The sequence below is a fragment of the Cupressus sempervirens genome, chromosome 10 (genome assembly GCF_028749045.1).
Source record: "Cupressus sempervirens isolate cs-2001-9-10 chromosome 10, ASM2874904v1, whole genome shotgun sequence".
Lineage (NCBI taxonomy): Eukaryota > Viridiplantae > Streptophyta > Pinopsida > Cupressales > Cupressaceae > Cupressus > Cupressus sempervirens.
The window spans coordinates 431,064,306-431,085,389 of NC_143127.1; the positions used below are offsets into that span (position 1 = coordinate 431,064,306).

Consider the following 21,084-nt stretch of genomic DNA (forward strand, 5'->3'; position numbering starts at 1 on the left):
ATAAAGAGGGGGCAAGCCACCTTGACAGAGGATAATGAGATCATGGATGAAGCAGTGCATTTCTTTTCTTTACTTCTTTCTAAGAACTCTTCACTTTCGCTTAAAGATCAAGAGGATATTTTGACTTCAATCCTCATTTTGTTATAGGAACATCATAATTCTATGCTGAAGGCTATTCCCACTTTGTATGAAATTTATCAAGATCTTCTATCTCTTCTTGCTGACAAAGCTCCAGAGTCGGATGGATTCCCGACATTCTTTTTTCAAAAATATTGAGACGTGGTCAAAGGGGATGTGGTGAAGGCAGTGCAAGAATTTTTTGAGGCCAGGAACCTTTTGAAGGAACTTAATGCCACATTTTTGGTGTTAATCCCAAAAACCTTGAGGGTTGACTCAATAGATAAGTTCAGACCCATTAGCCTATGTAATTCTTTCTATAAAATCATTTTGAAAGCCTTGACCACTAGGATCCTCAATTTTCTCCATTTGATCATTTCTCCACAGTAAATTGGCTTTGTCCCAAGGAGATAGATCCTAGACTCAATAATGATGGTTCATGAGGTGATTCACTCTTTGAAAATTGGGAAGAGGGAAGGCTTCCTGCTCAAGTTGGACCTATCAAAAGCCTATGACAAGGTGGACTGGGAATTCTTGAAGGTTGTTCTCCAGGCTTTTGGATTTGATGTCCAGGTTTGTAAACTAATTCTTCAGCTTGTCTCCACCCCCTCTCTAGCCATTTTAGTCAATGCCCTCGAATTTCTTTTTCCCCTCGAGAGGGCGTAGACAGGATGATCCCTTATCCCCTATTCTATTCATTATTATGGCTAAGTGTATTTGGAGGTTAATCTTGAGGAAAAGACAGGATCAGAGCCTGCATGGTCTTAAGCCATCATCCAGATAGATTACATTCACCCATCATCAATTTTTGGATGACACTATTCTGGGCGGGGAGGCCACAGTTCAAGAGGCTAAAGGTGTTAAAATGCTTGTTGAATACCTACACAAGGGGTTTGGGACAAGCTATAAACTAGGGAAAAAGCTCAGTCTTCTTTGTAAACACCCCAATAGAGTGAAAAAGAAAGATAGCTCGAATCTTGGGATGTGGTGTCATGTCTCTTCCAGCTAGTTATCTTGGAATGCCACTAGGGTCAAAACTGCCAGAATCTTTTTGGAATGGTATTATTGATAGATTCAACACGAAGCTGGCAAGATAGAAAGGAGCTACCCTTAGTCAAGTAGGTAAATGTACCTTGGTGAAATCAACTCTTTAAAACCTTCCAACTTATGCTCTCAGCCTTTTTGAGATCCCCGTTAAACATGCTGATAGAATGGAGAAAATCCAGAGGGACTTTCTGTGGACAGGGGTTGAAGAAAACAAGAGATGTCATTTAGTGGCATGGGACAATGTTTTCCTTCCTAAAAGCTATGGTGGTCTAGGTATTAGAAAAATTAGACACCTTAATAATGCCCTGTTAGCGAAGTAGATATGGTGCATTTTTCAAAGTTCTAGAGAATGGCGGGATATCATGATGGAGAAGTATTTGAGAAGGTAGTCTCTTAGCTTAATATTTAGGGAAGTTGATCTCCACATGGATCCTTTATTTGGAACGGGATCCTTAAGGCAAAATCTTTGGCTAAATCAAAGGCAAAGTGGAAAGTAGGCAATGGAGAAAGTATCTTATTCTAGCAGGATAAGTGGTTAAACTAGGGGCCCCTCATAGATTACCCTAACTATGAGAGATGGGCTAATTTATGTATAAGAAGATTTGGTCTAAAAGTTAGTGACAATAGAGCTAAGCAGGGATGGAAAGACCTATCTCTAATTTCCCAAGATCTTAAACCACTGATGACTATCCTAAATGTCATGATCCTTAATAATAAGAGGGATGAAATTATATGGGGAGACAATTCCAATGGGTTATATTTAGTTGCTTCAAGCTATTTCTCACTATGGAATAGGATGGAGAAACCCATCTAGTCAAAGGCTTGGATGACTGGCCTCACTCCAAAAATCAACATATTCTTTTGGCTACTTCTTCAAGAAAAAATTCTTACTTTGGATAACCTGACTAAGAGGGGTCAGATTATCCCAATTAGGTGCAACCTTTGTAAGCATGATTTGGAGACGGTTAACCACCTTTTTATTCATTGCCCCTACTCCTTAGAGGCATGGAATCTCATGACCAAGTGCTATGGAGTCAGTTGATGTAAACCGACCAACATTGAAGATTTCTTCAGATAATGGACTTGTATGCATAAAGGAATGAAGACACAGATGATATGTTCCTAGTCTCTTCCACATTTCTATTGGGGAATATGGAAAGAGAGAAATAATTGTATCTTTAGAGATAGGGAAGCCCCTACTTTTGTTATTGCAGATAAAATTGATAGCACTATGAAGGAGAACTTCACCATCAAAAAGGGGGGAGACATTTAAGAAGGAGGAAACAACATAGAGAAGAAAAAGGACAGGGAGAGGAAAAGACAGGAAGCTAAGTGGCTTTTTTGCCTAGAAGAATGGCATAAAGCCAATTTTGATGGGGCAACCAATGGGAATCCAAGCCTCGTTGACTATCGAGGAATTATTAGAAACGATCATGGGATGGGAGTTGTGGCTTTTTCTTATCCCCTAGGGACTTAGACGAATCACTTTGTGGAGGCCAGTGTAGCTTATCATATTGTCAAACTGGCTCTGGCTACCAAAATTGAGAACCTTTGGTTGGGGAGACTCTTTAAATATAATAAATTGTTTAAAGGGTTTCTCTAAGCCCTCCTAGACCATCGCAAATGTGGTGGAGGAGATTCGACCAAACTTGGGAAATTCAAAAGGGTCCATGTTAGCCATGTGCACAAAGAGGCCAACTCAGCCATGGATTAGTTTGCGAATGAGGCGGTAGACAAAAAACATGGTGACGACGTATAATGTTGGAATGCATCCAAGGAAGTACGAAGGCAATCTAATTTTAATTATGGAAAGATATGTAAGCTTGCAAGTAAGACAAGATGTTAATGAAAATCATGGGAAGGTAATAACTCTCCATCATTTCATGTACTTGTGGCATGTTTTATGGGTCGCTTTACCTATCCCCATTAAAATTGCCAAAGATAAAAAAGATTTAGGGATACGAAAATCATAGGAAGTTGAAGTCTATGAGAACTACTGTAGGATTTTTGAATAAGAGATCAAGATGGTTGGGGAAAGGAGCAGGAAGGAGCCAACCGGGGAGGCAAAAAAATGGAGGAAAAGAACGAAGGTGTGGAACAAACTGGAGAAGGGTGGAATAATGAGATATATTAGAAAACTCCACGGTTTTGATAAGGATATCACCAAGCTCATGGTAAATACTTGGAAGGATGGGCATATAAAAATTGATGGGGTCTCTCACTAAGTTAATGTGTAAATGATAGCTCAGGTCACGAAGATACCCATGGAGGGGATAAATTTTTACAGGGATAAGAAAATGTTAACTAATGCAGTCAAAGATTTTGTGAAGAATGAGGAAGAAAGGAAACAGTTAGTGAAGGTCGAGACATACTATGAAATGGAGTTGATAAAATAGTTATGGAGATATGTATTAAGGATAGTTATTGAATTTATATCTCTGGATACTAGATTCGATAGGGTCAGAACACACCACTTTGTTCTGTTAAACCATTTTAGACATGACATAAAAATTTCCTTTCCTTTTTATCTGTTTACTTCAATGAGTAAGGGCATTGAGGGTTTTAAGAAGAAACCCAGTGCAAACCCAACCCTTCATGAGGGTTTGCTTCTGTTGGTCTATGAATATCTCAAGACTCAAACAAGGAGCAAATCTTTAGGCCACTCTAGGGATGCTTCAGAGGCTACTGGGAGCTCAAATTATTCTTATTCTAAGGAAGTTCAAAGTCTAAGCTTGGAAGATGAGGATAACAACCCCTCAAAGGCAAGAAACATAAGGGAGGGGAGAAAATTTCTCACTCAACCAACATTGTTCCTAGCAGAAAGAGCCCTCGGGGCTTAGTCCCCAAACCTGTGTAACAGGAGGAGGAGGAGTATAATGAAGAAGAAGAGGAAATGGAGTCAGAGGAAGAGAAGGGGGAGGATAGTGAGAAGAAGGGGGAGGACATTACTATTCCATCAAGGAACCCCAAGAAGAGAAAGGCCGAGGATAATTCGCTACCACAAGAGAGAAAAGATCAGACCCCTAAGGTTTTGGGCCCCTTCCCTTCTATCTCTTCACCACAAGGGAAGATCAAGGATACCTTGGTGGAAGAAAGTGGGGAGATGATAATGAAAGATAGAAGGAGGTCATGGAGAAACTTCAACACTAAAATGATGAAGATGGGGATTGTTAGGGAGACAATGAACCCACAAGTTATGGAAGACAAAGAAGGAAAAATCCATTATGATGAACTCATAGACCCAACTTTGGTAGCAATTTTAGATAATGCAAGAGAGACAGGGTTTAATCTGCTCAATAATGCCAAAAAAAACATGATAGATAACTTTCATTCAATCAAGTGGTTGTTCCATGAGATTGAAGTGCTCAAGGAGAAAAGGAGCCAGGAGAAAGGCCAAAGGATGAGTAGCGACCAGGGTTATCTTGCCGACCAAGAGGATCATCTCTCTAAGGTTGAGAAAAGGGTGCAAAGGATGGAGATATTGAACCAAAACCTTGCTAATCAGGTGATAGACACTCTGAACACTCTAAATAAGAACATCAATAGTCTAGGAAAATCACTAAAAAATGCAAGAATCAATGGGGAAAAGGAAGAAAAGGCCAACACAGACCTCGAGCAGACTGAGAGAGAAATGAAAGAGACCAGGGGCCCGGTGGAATGATCTAACAACTTGAACTATGAACGTGTGGGCATGGAGATCCAGAGTGCCAACAAAGCAACAAAAAATTTGCAGGATCTAGATAGGGAGAAATAATAGCTAGAGGTCTTTTTTTTGCTTCATCCTTTTCTTAGTTTAAAGTACATGGCTTTTGTTTCTTGGCTGTGGGCTTGTCTTTTGTTGTGGGTTTTTATAGGCAGATGCATAGGTTCTAGACTTTATTTAAAATTATTATGATAGATATTATGTAAAAATTCTCAGGTTTCAGGATCCCTATAAAACCTAATTTTCTTAATCAAAAACATATTTTTGCAAAGAATCCATGAAAAGAGTACAATAATTCCCTGATTAGTCACCACATACCAACAATTTGTTTCCTATTAGGGTTTTGATATCCTTTATAAAGATGGATATCTCTTTGTAAGAAATACTTTATAATTGAATAGGAATTTCTCTTTTGGACATCAAGATGTCTCCTCTATCATGGATCTTTGAATTCGAGCCTCCATAATTTTGCTCCTCTTTTTCTATGACAGGTTTTTGCATGCAGTGATTCTTGGGAGTTGTGGGTTGAGTTTTCCTCAACTTCAACATGGTATTAGAGCTCCAAATGTTCATGCCCCTATTCTCTTCATGAGAGGTTTGGCCTTGGTTTTCATATCTAATTTTTGCAAAGGTTTTTTTATTGGATCCAGGGGACCTTCCTTTTGGGTCACTTTGAGTCCAAATAGACATCACGGTTAAGCTCAAAGTGTCCAAAAACCCCTATTTCCATATAAAAATATGTTCATTTTGGGCAAAGTTACATTCTAATGCAAAAAATAAGTTGTACCAAGCTGTATGACATGGGTACACAAATCGAGATGATAATTATTTTTTTATTTTTAAAATTGAAATGGTGTTGTTTTTTGTTATTTTAAACAAAAAATTGCATACTTTTTAATGATAAAGGAAAAAGAAGGGCAAATTATTTTGTTTAAAATAATTAAGGAGGCATTTTTTGCCAATGAGGGACCCATAGGTACCTTCCCTATGAGCCTTATCCCCTCTGACAGGCCCTACCTCGTATGAAGCCGATGACTCTCTTTAGAATCAACATTGCTCGCAATGACTTGCTCATGCTCCGTGTCACACCTCTACTCACTTCCCTTGGATTTTGGTACCGAATTCAAAATCATCATCTATACCTATTTTTGTGGGGCCCATATACTTTGTCCTTTGCACCTTGTTTTTGCAAGCCCCATGCTTTGGTCAATTACTACAAATGGTTCTTCTTTGGGGGCACTCTTATTCCTCCAACCCCGCACCTTGGGACAGATGGTTGCAAGCTCCTTTTGGATATATGGGAGACAACGCCTTGACCAATAATAACATCCTTTATGTTCACATGCCTCTTTTTGTTGCGCTCAACCACAGTGCCACATCAACACATTTCTAGCACATGATTTTGGCCCCACGTGTCATAGATGGTACGTGACCCATCAATTTATGACTTTTTTTGGAAAAATCTTAAAGATTTTTTATTTTAACTATGGTTTTGAGCATGGGCTTTGATCTACGGTATTTATGGTGGCTTTGTGACTTTTGTGGTGGTATTTGCCATTTTTTCATGTGTATTCTTTGGTCAAAGTAAGGAGGAACCCCTTTTTACTGTCATGCACATGGAATTTTTTGTGGGCTCTACCTTTGAAACATGTGACAGCTGCTGGGAGGCCAGCTTCGACTTTCCCAGCTAAAACAATTTTTTGATGAAATTTTTTATGGCCACTAGAAATATTTCTTTGCTCTGACTCCTTTTCTAGCCACTTTATGCTTTTCTTGGCATCTAGGATTTTTTTTGGACATGTGAGGAAATATTTAGGCTTTTTTTTTTTACCTTGACAATTATTTGACCATCAAATTTGGGCTTGTCACTTGCTGATGTCAATGTCTACATAATCACACATATTTGCCTTTATAGCTCTATTTGAACCTATTGGTGGTTTAATTTTCATATCTCAAGCATACGATCTCTATTTTATGCAAATGATATATCACCAAAAAGCTAGTTTCGAGCCCATTCTGACGGTATAGGTATTATTTAGGTTTTATTCTTTTTTATAGCTTTTTTATTGTCAAAGTCAAAAGTTATATTTTATACTCTAAGAGACATATCTTAAGTATTCGGTCTCTGATTTGAGAATTATTTATATCGTTGGAAAAATCTTTTTGTGCTCTTTCCAGTGATGTTGGTGGTTTTTCTAGATTCTTCTCTAAATACATCCTATTCTTTTTTTTTCTTTTGTATTTTTATGGATATCTTGATTGTTTCAAATGCAAGTATCTATTTTGTTGCTTCACATGACTCGTCATGGGTTGTACTATTTGTTGTACCAACCTTATGTCTCTTCTAGTCTCTATAGATATCTATTATATGCATTTATGCAAATTCACTAAGATAAAGTGTCATATTCCATATGTATTTTTTATTTTAGTTATTTTACCTTTTGATTCGAGCAGTGTCATCTAAGGACACTCGTACAGATTATTGTATTCTTAAGAGTTACCATAACTTGTGCCTTATTGTACATGCACTACTCTAATTAAAGTGTCATTGAGGGGTTGATGTTTTACCTTTGTCTATCATCTATTTTTGTCTAGTAAGTTTCCCTTTCGTGACATTACCCTCGTGATGTTTTTGAGATTGATCACCTCAGTACATTGTTATGTATTTATTTGTGCATCTTGATCATGGTTCCTATTAGTGAACAGATTGTCTTCTAAAGAAATACATACAAAGTAACTCTAACATGCCCAGGTAGGAAGACTAAATCAACACTAACAGTTTCGTCACTTCACTATCGAAGAGCGTACGTGGCCTCTAAATTTATCTGGGTACAACTCCCCATGCATGTTTTACAATGAATCAAATACACTACAATGGATAATGCTTTTAACCTAAAAGCAAGAAAGGTTTACAAACATCTATCTGTAAACACGACATAGATGCGAAGAGAATAACTAATTGAAAGGAAACAAAAAGTAAATGACACCAAGTTCATTTACCTAAATGCTACATGAAATTAAAGACAAAAAAAAAAGCATATCATTCTTCCCAAATACTTGACTAACTACAGCACTAAGTCTGAATGATAATTGTGATGATGATCATATATAACTAGTATACATTCAAAGAAAACCAATATCATCTTAAGATAAATATCAATGAAAAAATAAACATCTAAACTCAAAGTTTTAATATACTGATATTTCCCCTCTTTGAACACAACAAAATGGCAAAGATTATGTTGTTCTTGTATGTTGACCAATATCTGAGAATAAAATACCCCTTTCCCTGCATTACAATTAGAATGAAAATTTAAACCGAAACTCCCTCTCCCGTAGCACAAAATCTATAGAAAAACAAAGGTCTCCCCCAAAGACTAGCACCCATTTCTCCTCATCTATTTACAACATATAGTTTTGTTGGGTGGTTATTCAGTTTTATAACTAAATCTTGGAAGGATTATACTCTTTATCTACATATTTATTTTAATCTCTTGATAACTCCCACCTTTATATTTTAATATCATTATAAACTCTTGATTTAAAAGTTTATAAGAATATATTTCAGCATATTAAATTCTATTTGGACAAATGGTTTAGTCCAAAATGAAATATTCTTGATGTTGGGCGGATTTAAAATAACTCTGACAACAAAAATAGGTCTAGGTATGGGAGGCATAATTAATTATTCCACCATTGGATCTCCTTAATTTTTTAATATGTAGGTTTTATCCCAGTTGTCTATATTCCCGCTGGAGTGATTTGTGAGATTATGTTTAAGTAAAAAGTTACAGGTCACTATTTGTAGGTATATAAAACTATCATTTTAAACTATCAAACCATCAAACTCGTTGAACCAGTTTGAACCATGCCATACCTTGCTGAACCATCAAACTCGCTAAACCAGTCTGAACCATGTCATACCCTACTGAACCATCATGGACCAAATGAGCTAGAATGAACCCACATTGTAAATGTTGAATTTTTTTTTATTGGTTGAACCAATTGAACTCTTTAAACTATCAAATTCATTTGAATCTGCAAGATGAACCGTGTTGAACCACTTTGAATTGGGTTCAAAGGAGTTCAGGACCCTAAACTGAAATTTTAATTACTGCCTCTATATAGGTACCAAAAGTTCCTTAACATGCAATTCTATTGGCTCACTTTTCTAATTGTCTATCATCTCACCCTTGTCTACACTAGGGGGGATTCTTTTGTTGGTTCTTATGCTTCCTTGATTTGATGGAGTGAGCTACATATTCAATATTTATTCCTATGTACTAGGCAGATGCAATGGTTGGGTACCTATTCATTTCGATGAGATGGATCATTTACCATATAGACACTTATTTTTTTGTTCCTATTTTGGATGCAACCTTCCATGTTTGATCTATCAACTCTTCAGGATTTAGTGTTTTATGCCATATGTATCTTCGAGTTTTGTTGTTTGCCTTTTTGTGCCTCTTGATTTGAGTAGTGTCTTCTAAGGGAATTCATGCATATTATAGTCTTCTCTACCTAGTTTGGTTATATTTTAGTGTAGGTTTTTTAGATCAGTAGTTACCTTTTTGTTAGAGCTTTGTAACTTCTACATGCGTTAGCAGTGTTCTTTATAATCATCCTTTTGTTCCTATCTTTTGGGACATTCTATAGTTTAGAGACTTTTGTGATCCTTCACTAGTCTTTCAACATTATTTCCATCTCTTCTTGGAGTAGGATTTTTGTCATGTGGTTTTCTCTATTTCTCCTCTTTACAAAGATTTGGTTGTGATTGGGTATCTCATCAGGCCTTATTTTTGGGACCCAAATTTACTTTCATTAGTAGTTTCTATTAGAGTAATAAAGTTTTTTCTTATTAATTAAATCATATTGACTTAATTATTAAGTCACTTATTATCTCTAGTTTACTTAAGCTAAACTTTAGGCGTATAATAATTTATTATTTTATTAATTATTGTCATGCAACCTAGGTTAGTTACCTATTAGGATTTTGATCTCCTTTTATAAGGATTGATCTCTTTGTAATTTAATTATTTCATTGTTGATAATAGCAATTTATCTTTTTTCTCATCAAGAATGTCTCATCTATGGATCTAGCAATTCCAGCCTCCATGGCTTTTTGCTTCTCTCTTTTTGTCATAGGTGTTTGCATGTAGGTGATTCTTGGGAGTTGTATGGTTGATCTTTCATCAACTTCAACATGGTATCAAAGCCACATCCTAAATTTTGCATTTGGTGCTCCCCCTCCTTCGACATGCCCAGACTAAATGCACCGCGTAGAAGGTGCGTTATCCAAAGAATAATTCTCCCCATAATGCATGTGCATGGACTCAACACTTAAACTGAGGACATCCAAGGAGCTCATAGAGTGAGCAAAAATGCGAAGGTAGGTCCAAATAGAGCTTGAAAAGGTGACAAAAGTGATGATGTACTGTTGATATGGCTCTAATGTTAGCAAGTGATGAGCCCAAATATGATATTCAAATGACTATCAAGGCAAAAAAAATGCTAGAAAATGATTCCTGCAGAAAAAAATAATATATGGTCATTGAAAATAAGACAAAGATGAAAGAATCAATGTCATCGATAAAAGAGCTAATGTCGGAGTAAAAATCCAGTGGTCAATAGAACATTTCCAAGTGTCAATAAGTAATTAGTTTTTAAAAGGCCATGAAAGTTCAAAAAATAGCCTGTGAAGATGAATTCCACTAAACTAAAACCACCATTATCAAACCACTGTCCATCCTAAAAAATATAGTTGGACGCTATAGGGGGTCCCACAAGCCAACCAAATCACACAAGATAAAATTGGAAGAAACCAAACATGTCCAAATAAACTACACCATCACAACGAGCTTAGAACCATCTTTTTGGCAATATCTCGTTTGTGAAAAATGGAGTATGGATGAGCAAGTTATGGTTAAAAAACTACATGCAGGTCAAAAAATCATCTGAAACAACAAAATTGATCTCCGGACCTTAAATAACCAAGATGGAGAATACGACCAACATAAAACCCCCCAAGGCACTTTATAATGTAGTGTGAGTACAACAAAACACAAAGATGTCTAAGATCCCAAAATGCAATAGAGTGACACTTTATCTTAGTGCATTTGCAAAAATACTACAAAAGGATGTCAACAAAGATCAAAAGAGACATAAGACTGATATAATAGATAGTACAACCCATGAAAAATCATCTGAAACAAAAAAAAAAATCTTCGAACCTGAAATAACCAAGATATCCATTGAGAGTGCAAAAGAAGTACAAACACCTATAATGGCACGTGTCATCGACACATCATGAGGTTAATCTCATGGAAGGAATACTCACTTTACAAAGGAATATGGTAAATATGGCTAACATGAAACCCCCCAAGACACCTTATAATAAAGTGTGAGTACAACAAAACACAAAAATGATCCATCTCACCAAAATGCATAGGTATCTAGCTACTATAATCGCCCAGTACACAGGATCAAATATTAAATACATAGCTCACTCCATTGAACCAAGAAAGCAATAGAACCAAAATAACCCCCTATAATTCTAAGAAGTAAGACATGAACACTAAAACTTAATGCAATGTCTCCTGCAAAAAGAACCAGGAACATTGAGAGTGTAAAAGAAGTACAAACACCTATTAATTATACACTTCTCGAGGTAATTTTTGGTACTGTTGGGCACACTTTCTAAGATATTTGGCATGAAAACTAATGTAGTATTTTTTTGTTTTGCCCTTCTAGCACTTTTTTGATTGTAACTTGCTCATCCAAACTTCATTTTTCACAAACAAGATATCGCTAGAAAGCTAGTTCTGAGCCCGTCATGATGGTGTTGTTTATTTAGAATTTTGATTCTATTTGGTTGTTATTTATGTAGTCAAAGTCAGAGGTTCTATTTTGCACTCTAGGAGACATATCTTGAGACATTCTATTTTCTAGATTCTACTCCAGGCACATCCCATTCAATTTTTTGTTTTTTTGCATTCTGATGGATATCTTGGTTATTTCAGGTTTGAAGATCAATTTTGTTCTTTCAAATGATTTTTCATGGGTTGTATTATATATTGTATCATCCTTATGTCTCTTTTGATCTTTGTTAACATCCTTTTGTAGTATTTTTACAAACACATTGAGATAAAGTGTCACTCTATTGTATTTTCGGATCTTGGACATCTTTGTATTTTATTGTACTCGCACTACATTATAAAGTGCCTTGGGGGGTTTCATGTTGGTCATATTCACCATCTTCCTTTGTCAAGTGAGTATTCCTTCCACGATATTAGCCTCATGATGTATCGATGACACATGCCATTATAGGTGTTTGCACTTCTTTTGCACTCTCGATGTTCCTAGTTCTTCTTTATGCAGGAGATATTGCATTCATTTTCAATGTTCATGTCTTACCTCTTAGCATTATAGGTGGGTTATGTCAATTTTATTATTTTTTTAGTTTGATGGAGTGAGTTATGTATTCAATATTTGATCCTATGTACTAGGCGATTGTAGTGGTTGGATACCTATGCATTTTAGTGAGATGGATCATTTACCATATAGACATTCTTTCATTCCTATTTTTGGAAGCCATGAAGATACCTTTAATCTTCGATTGATCAACTCTTCAGACTTAGTCTTCTCTACCTAGATATATTCTATACAGTGGAGGTTCTTCAGATCAATAGTTTGGCAGTGTTTGCACCTTCATGCTTTAGTGGTGTTCTCTTCTGGAACATTCTTTCCATATCTTTTTGGAGTAGGATTTTTTCCATGTGGTTTTCTCCATTTCTCCTCTTTTCAAAGATTTGGTTGTGCTTGGGTACCTCATCAGGCATTGTTGTCGGGATCCAAATTTACTTCTAGTAGTAGTTTATAAGTTTTCAACTACTCCCTAAGTTTATCTCAAGGGGGTGTGTTAGAGTAATAAAGTTTTTTCTTGTTAATTAAATCATATTGAATTAATTATTAAGTCACTTATTATCTCTAGTTTACTTGAGCTAAACTTTAGACATATAATAATTTATTATTTTATTAATTATTATCATGCAACCCAGGTTAGTTACCTGATAGGGTTTTGATCTCCTTTTATAAGAATTGATCTCCTTGTAATTTAATTAATTCATTGTTGACAATAAAAATTTATCTTTTTGCTCATCAAGAATGTCTCATCTTTGGATCTAACAATTCTAGCCTCCATAGCTTTTTGCTTATCTCTTTTTGTTATAGGTGGTTGCATGCAGGTGATTCTTGAGAGTTGTGGGGTTGATCTTTCATCAACTTCAACAATTCATAGGTTTGTAGCTACTCCCTATGTCTATCTTAAAGGGGGGTGTTAAAGTAATCAGTTTTTTTCTTGTTATCTTTATTTTACTCAAGCTAAGCTTTAGGCATATAATAATTTTTTCTTTTATTAATTATTATAATGAAACCTAGGTTAGTTTCCTATTAGGGCTTTGTTATCCTTTATAAGGATGGAACTCTCTTTGTAATAATTTTTCATTTATTGAGTATCAATTTCTCTTTTGCACATCAAGAATGTCTCCTTTGTTATGAATTTCTAAATTTGAGCCTCTGTAGCTTTGCTTGTATCTTTCTGTGATAGGTATTTGCATGTAGCGATTCTTAGGATTTGTGGGTTGAGATTTTCTTGACTTCAATGACAACCCAATAAATTATTCATGCAATAATTAGCTTATGCACAACTCATGAATTGTCTACCATAGAACAAAAAATGGAATCTTGGTCATATTGTTGACCAAGGTCAAATCTCATTCAAGAGAGTAATATTGAATGCATAGAGGTGAGGTATGCAATAATGATAATAGGCTATAGAGTCTATCAATCAAGAAGATTGAACAATGTTCCCAATAGAGTCATTCACACAACATACACAATGGTATTTAAAGAAGATGCAATTTATAATTTGAGTGAGATGTTAAGAATCCAACTATTTGTGAACAAGGATAAAATCAAAAGAGACAAGAGGCAACTATTCACGTTTGGAGTTATTATGGTCAGTATCTTTTTCTACTTATAAAATTTATTTGGAAGAGTTATGACCATTGACTATGATCTTTAGTTTACTTTTAGTCACAACATTCAAATTCCTAGTATATGTAATATGTTGGAGAATCAATTCCCTTAAGGATGATTTTATGAAAACCTTTTGTAGTCACTTGTGAAGTGTGTTCTAATACAATTCTCAGGAACATGTCCATACTTTTGATAATAGTGACAACTATACCTTGTATTATAATCTCAGTTATAAGAGTTGCCATTGTTCTTTACCTTTGTTTGCCTATTTGATGATCACATGGGTTTGGATCTGCACTCAAAAACTTTATGTCCATATTTCTGATAGTTACAACAATATCCTTCAAATCTTTGAGTGTGCATGGTCTTAATTCTGCATTCATGTGCTTGATGACCTTGTTTGTTGCACTTTTGGCAATAAGCCATGCTCTTATACTTAACATTCTGATTTATAGTCTTGCTCTTGCACACTTTAGCAGTATGTCCTTTCTTACCACAATTATGATAGGTACGTTTCGAATTCTTTCCTTTATTGCTCCAATCTTCAACACTTTTGGATGACTCTCCTTCTTCAGTACTTGTGTATCCTAGTCCAGATGTATCATTATTGGATATAGGGGATCTCAATAATTGCTCAAAGTATTTTATGGCTTCATTGGGTTTATTAAAACTTTCAACAAATTCCTTTTCCATTTTTAGGTCATTATTCAATTGCTTATTCTGCAACTTTAATGTTGTTATATGTCCTTGACATTCAACTCATAGCTGACATTCATTATTTGACTCTAAGTATCCAATTGCATGTTATCAATCTTAGTTAGCTCTGATGATTTCTCTTCCAATCTATTGGTTAAAACTCTTTTGTCATCTTCAATCATGGCTTTATCTTCCATAGCTTTCTTTTCTTGTTCAGTCACCTCATATAGTAGTATGGCTTGTGATTTTTGCTCTAACTTGAGATTTATGATCTCTTAAGCTTGGGCTCTGTTCTTTTCCATTAAATCTGTAATTATTGTATCAAATTTATTGGAGTCTCCATTAGCAAATAGCTTAGTAGTGTCTATCTCTCTGTATTGTGTGTCATTCTCCTCAATAGCAATTTCCTTCCTTCTCTTTAAGGATTTCTTTAAATCTTCTCTTGCTTCATTCAGTTTATGTAGAATGAGTTGTATTTCAATTCCCTGATTCTCAATGATCTCTCCCAACTTGTAGACTTCCATTTTCAAGATCTTTCCTCAAAGCTGCAAAGCTTCTCTTTTAGAGAACCTAGCTCTGATACCAATTATTGGAATTACAATAGGAAACATAAACTTCTTGGGGTGGGGGGGGGTTGAATCGATGCTTTAAAATTTGACCCATAAAACATTTACCACACATCCATCTCATACATTCAATAAATAAGCTGAAATACCATGTAAAGGATATACATCTAAATCATGTAAGCAAGTAAGCATTCACACATAAATGATGTTGGTTGTGATTACCCAGAAACTCTCCAATGAGAAGGTAAAATTGGGGTGGGGATGACACCCACAAATATTCACTACTACACTAATAAAGTGTATCCAATGAAGGTTACAATATTTGATCACGAGACATAATCTACCCTATGAAAGGTCTACCCTATTAAAGGCTTACAAAGACTATTAGGTCTTACCTTATTAAAAGTGTGCCTTGTTAAAGGACTTTAACTCACAATAAAGTAAGCACCTTATTAGAGGATTTCAATACAGCCTGTCAGGACTACTCTGTTAAGAGATTTAACTAATTCACATGTTAGAATGTCTTAGCATTGATCTTGTGGTTAGTACTTTGTTGCTTGATGACAGATCACCTCTAAATTGATGTATTCTTGATCCTTCTTGATCAGATGTCTCTTTTCTATTCACTATTTCATTCCTCTATTCTCCTTTAACTGATTTTGTAATGCAATTTTAATTCACAATTCCTTAGCCACCATGAATACTCTATTTGCACATGCAAACTTATCTCTTTGCTCCTTCCACATGCATGAGAAGTTTAGGGCTTGTCCTCCTTAAGAAGACCTATGTGACTTAGGGTTAGGTATGAATCAATGACTGTAATTCATCCATTTTGCTGCTTAAACCTTCCATTTACTTGATTGGATGCATACACTTCATAGGGATTCCAACTTAAGATTCGTCCTTATCACCAAAATATCATGATTCGATCTGTAAGTCAACTTAAAAATGGTTTACATAGTAGTTTGTGCCAATACAAACAACTATGACAAAACTGTGTTATTTGGCATTTGAAGTCTCTGATGCTCAACATATATTGATTTTTATACTGTGACTCGACATCTGAATGAACCGACATGCACTGCTTACTTGGCTCTTGAATCACTCGACATACGCTGTCTGCTTGGCACTTGAGTGACTTCGCACTCACTATTGACTCAACATGCACTATGTTGTGCTTGACATGTACTACTTGTTCGACATGAACTAAGTAAATGGCTTAAGTGTATAGACACTCGCTAGTCAAAACCAATCTCAAATCAACATAGCTTACTTAACTTCACTATTACTCGAACTCTATTATTAGTACTTGGTTAATTTTGTAAATCTTCATGTCAGGCTTAGTTGCTAGGTTTGCTGTGTCCCCGTTGTTCTTTGTTGAATCATCTAAATGTAATGCTAGTCTAGTTTCTTAGATATATTTCTTTCCCTCTACTATTTTCTTTTGTAGTGCCCCTTTCTTCTATTTTTTAGTTAGCATCCTCTCTTTCTTTGTGTTCATTAACAATTCATCCCAATAATTATTTCACCTTTCTCTTTTCCTAATCATGCTCCCTCGAAGCTCATTTTCTCCATTTGTCTATTCTACTGACTCATTTCCTAGCTCCTTACCCCTCGTTGTCTCATCCTTCTTTCCCTTTTCCCTTTGTATAGTATGATGATAATAATGAATGCTAGTAAGGCTTTGTTTGATTAGTTTCTAGCCCCTTCTGGCAACTTCTACTCACCTTCCTTCCCCTTAATCCTTGGCTCATCACCTCGTTGTTTCTCTATTGTTAACATGGATACTGCCTTTGTCCTATTTCATTTATACGAAGTGAGAACAATGGAATTCACAGGGATCATCAAAATAGAATGTTGGAATAAGATTTTGAAAATTTTAGATGAATTGGCTAGGCAAGTTATAGTTAGGAGGGTGGGAGAGAAGCATTGTAGCTATGAGAACACCTAGAGAACTAACAACGATATAATTGGGACATTCATTGCTTGTCTATTTCATGACAAGGCAAATAAATATGAAATCATTAACCTATGCAAATACATTTATGACAAAACTTGGTTAAAGGGCCTTCACATTGCGATATTCAACGTCAACTGCAAAGAGGAAATCCCATACTCGAAAGTTTACATGGACGACCTGGTGGGTAGCCTTGAACATGTTAAAATTACTAGATGCCTCGTTCTCTCAATTAGGGATCCCTCCACCTTTGATCGTGCATGGTTAGTAATGGAAACAAATGTTAATTTCATCATGCAATGGTTTAATATAAAAAGAGAGAAAAACATTTTTTGGATAGAAGAATGTTAATTTCCTTGTTATTGGACCTCTGTGATTTGGAGAGCTTGAAATTCATTCTCCCTAACCTTTGCAAGACTAGTAGGATGAATAAGTTGAAGCATATTACAATTGTCTAGGACAAAGGAAATTTGGTAGTAGGTCTTGATTTTGAAGACTTTGATGACAAGATTATCATTGTTTGTTGTATGCGATAATTTTTCTCATTTGTATACCTTTTATGTTTTGGTCCTACTAATTGATCCTTGTAGTAGTATATGTTAGTGCCTGCAATAATTTATGGGCTCTTATGGACATTTTAGAACTCTGTATTTTTGTTCTCTAGTAATTTGTCTCTCAAACTCTTTTACAAGATATATGCACGTTACAATGCTTTGTTATTATGGGTTTACATATTCAAATTGGTCAACAAAAACAATGTTCCAATATGCTCTTACGAGATAGATATGCTTCTTAGATACAACCATTTTTCTTTACAATGTCCAATTATAAATTTTGAAGCATCTATCCTCTTTCTTTGCTTTTAATAGAAATTTTCCAATATTGATTATTGTCAGAGCTTCATTAAGTGGTAGCTATCTTTTAGAAGGCTCAATTCTCTTATATATATCTTGGATCAACTTGGCTCCTCTCAACAATTCTCTCTTTTTCCTAGCAAGATGGTACATAATTAGTATTAAGCAATAATACTATGCATCTCTCATATTTTTTTCTTATATTCTGACTAATTCTTCAACAACAATACTCTCGTGTAAATCACTGTTGATCAATATTACAAATCAATCTTATGGTTTAAAATTATCTGTCTATGGTTATTGTAAGAATTCACTCACTTTGATAGACTCTATTATCATTAGTTCACTATTGTTTAGTTTCATTCCCTTATAAGTTGGTAATAATTTACTTGTGTTATACATCATATAAACCTAATGTGTAATCCTTTAGACCATAGTCATATGGATGATTAACACATAACAAAATCGATCACCATGAGTAACCCGAGGACTATGTTAAGAAAGGCTTTTAATCAAACATAAGCAATTCTCATATTCTTTTAGCCCCATATGCATCTGGTAATCCCTATAAGCTTATATTGGTAGTAGTTTTTAGCATTTGTTTCAAGGAACAATCTAAGCAAACAAAGGTACACCTTGCCACCATCACTAATTTCACTTGTTTATACAGATTTACTGTTCTCAACATGAATATACACTCTGACACATGATCTTAGTTAGACGAAAGTGTGTAGGGACAAGAGCATCACCAACTTTTGAGGAAATGCCACAAAGAATAAAGATTTAAGCCAAAACAAAGAGAATCATTTCTAAAAGTATAATTAATGTAAACCCCATTTATCGGGAAATTGTAATTAACTAAGACTTATGTCCTTCACTACCCTATTAAAGGGAGAAATGTAAAAGTTATATTCTTTGTAAGGGAAGGAATGCCTTTCCAAAGTCCCCTCTCTCAATAAGGGGCAATTGTATAAGTTGCAAGCTATAGATAGGATACAATTATCCAAGGTGAGACCGAGAGTTATCTTCCCTGTTCACTTTAATGAAGATAATAAACATCTAGGTAAATATATTGATATTAATAAAATAACAACAATTGCCTTTTATCAATAAAAATAAATAAAAATACAATCATCCATATATAAAAATGAAACAATTTTTATAAAAGTAACTCAATATTATAAAATACATTAAATCACTTCAAATCTCTTGCAACACCCACTAAATTTATTTGGCAATTCCCCTCCATAAGAACGTATCTTAAGACTCCTTTAAAAGCTTTATTCATAGTTTTTACTTTCAAACATTCCCGGTCGACACGCGAAAGTGGAAGCACCATCGACACGTGGAGAGGTCCAAATGGAGGACGCGAGTTTGCGCGACTCGGATCAAACAAATTCACGGGGAACCGTCGATAGCGTGAAAAATCGAAGGGTAGAGATTCGTTTATTTTCCCGCTGGTAAAATTTGAAATGAAGCGGAGAAACGCATCGTATTCATTTGCTCGCTATATATACTGTAAGCAATGACTTGCCAAAATTAACAAGCTTATCGTTCACATCTTTACCAGGCTGAAAAAATTATATTTCGGAAGAGGATTAATGGCTCGTACAAAGCAGACGGCGAGGAAATCAACGGGAGGGAAGGCCCCTCGGAAGCAGCTGGCAACGAAGGCTGCGAGGAAGAGCGCTCCTGCGACAGGGGGAGTGAAGAAGCCTCATCGCTTCAGGCCTGGAACAGTCGCTCTTCGTGAGATCCGTAAATACCAGAAGAGCACCGAGCTCCTCATCAGGAAGCTCCCCTTCCAGAGGCTTGTTAGGGAGATTGCTCAGGATTTCAAGACCGATCTGCGCTTCCAGAGCTCTGCTGTCTCGGCTTTGCAGGAGGCTTCTGAGGCCTATCTGGTTGGACTGTTCGAGGACACAAACTTGTGTGCTATTCACGCAAAGAGGGTTACTATTATGCCCAAGGATATCCAGCTCGCTCGCCGCATTCGTGGCGAAAGGGCCTAGATCTATTTGTTTATTTTCACTTTTTAAAGGTGTGTTTTCACACCACCAAATTACAGGATTCTGTTGGTTGCCTTTCTGATGGTTTCTAAATGCCCTTGTATCCAGATGTCTGCTATGTATGTTAGGCTGTTTAAAGTGTATGGTCCCTGGATAAGTGAGGCTAGGGTTTTTATACCGATTGTTCTTCCGGTGTCAATTCCTTTTCGGTGTTGTCAGTACGTCTGGTTTCTGTTTTGTCGTCACTTAGGATTCTGACGATTAGGATTTTTTTGGGGATAAGTTTGTTATGTTAAAATTTATGAACTAATGTCGATAAACAGGAAACCGGTGTTACTCTTAAGATGCAAGTACAAAACATTTGTTTCCGATCTTACTGGTTCGCTGAGCAAATTAATTCATAGTTCAGGTATGAAATGAGGATTAAAAGATATTCAATCTGGATGTCATCTTATAACCAAGTTGTTTATAATCGTTCAGGATTTACGCTCCAGATCAATACCCAGGGTTTAGTGGTTTCAAATTATGTTTATTCTGGTTAACATTTGGTAATGTTGAGAGGATATCTAATCTTAATGTTATATTATAACCAATTCGATTATAATCACCTGGGATTTATAGACCAGGTCGACCCTAAGGGTTTAGTAGTTTCAAGTTATATTTATTCTGGGTAATAGTTTGTAGTTTATTGTTTTAACATCAAATATGATTTAAAGACCATATCAACATTACGTGCTAGAAGTTTCATAAGATGAGCAGATCATTCTTTATATTAATTTATGAAAAGCATAACTGTGTTAAAATGGTAGAGAAATAAATCACTCATAAAAATATTATAGGATAAAACTGTTTATTATCAGGGTCTGCGACTGGACAGTGTAATCTCAGATGCTTTGGATGTCTTGGGTCTCCTTTTCTCAGCTTCTGTCCTGCTTTCGAGTTGTACTATCATTAGATTGACCCATATTCAAGCTGAACCTAATCTCTTTGGCCGGAAATGGATGTGCCATTGTCGACAATGAGCCTTATGCTTCCAGATGATGCTGATCATTGCATGCCCTGCCTCCAATTGGCAGATCCATGGACTATTGGTGAAGAC

At 35.7% G+C, this 21,084-nt stretch overlaps 1 protein-coding gene across 1 annotated transcript; it reads left to right on the top strand.

Moving 5' to 3' along the window:
* The first annotated feature begins 19,507 nt into the window (after positions 1-19,507).
* Positions 19,508-20,328, top strand: LOC149534568 (histone H3.2). The gene has a single exon (XM_089805593.1). The coding sequence runs from the start codon at positions 19,578-19,580 to the stop codon at positions 19,986-19,988; it is 411 nt and encodes a 136-aa protein (XP_089661719.1). The 5' UTR covers positions 19,508-19,577; the 3' UTR covers positions 19,989-20,328.
* Positions 20,329-21,084: the final 756 nt, after the last annotated feature.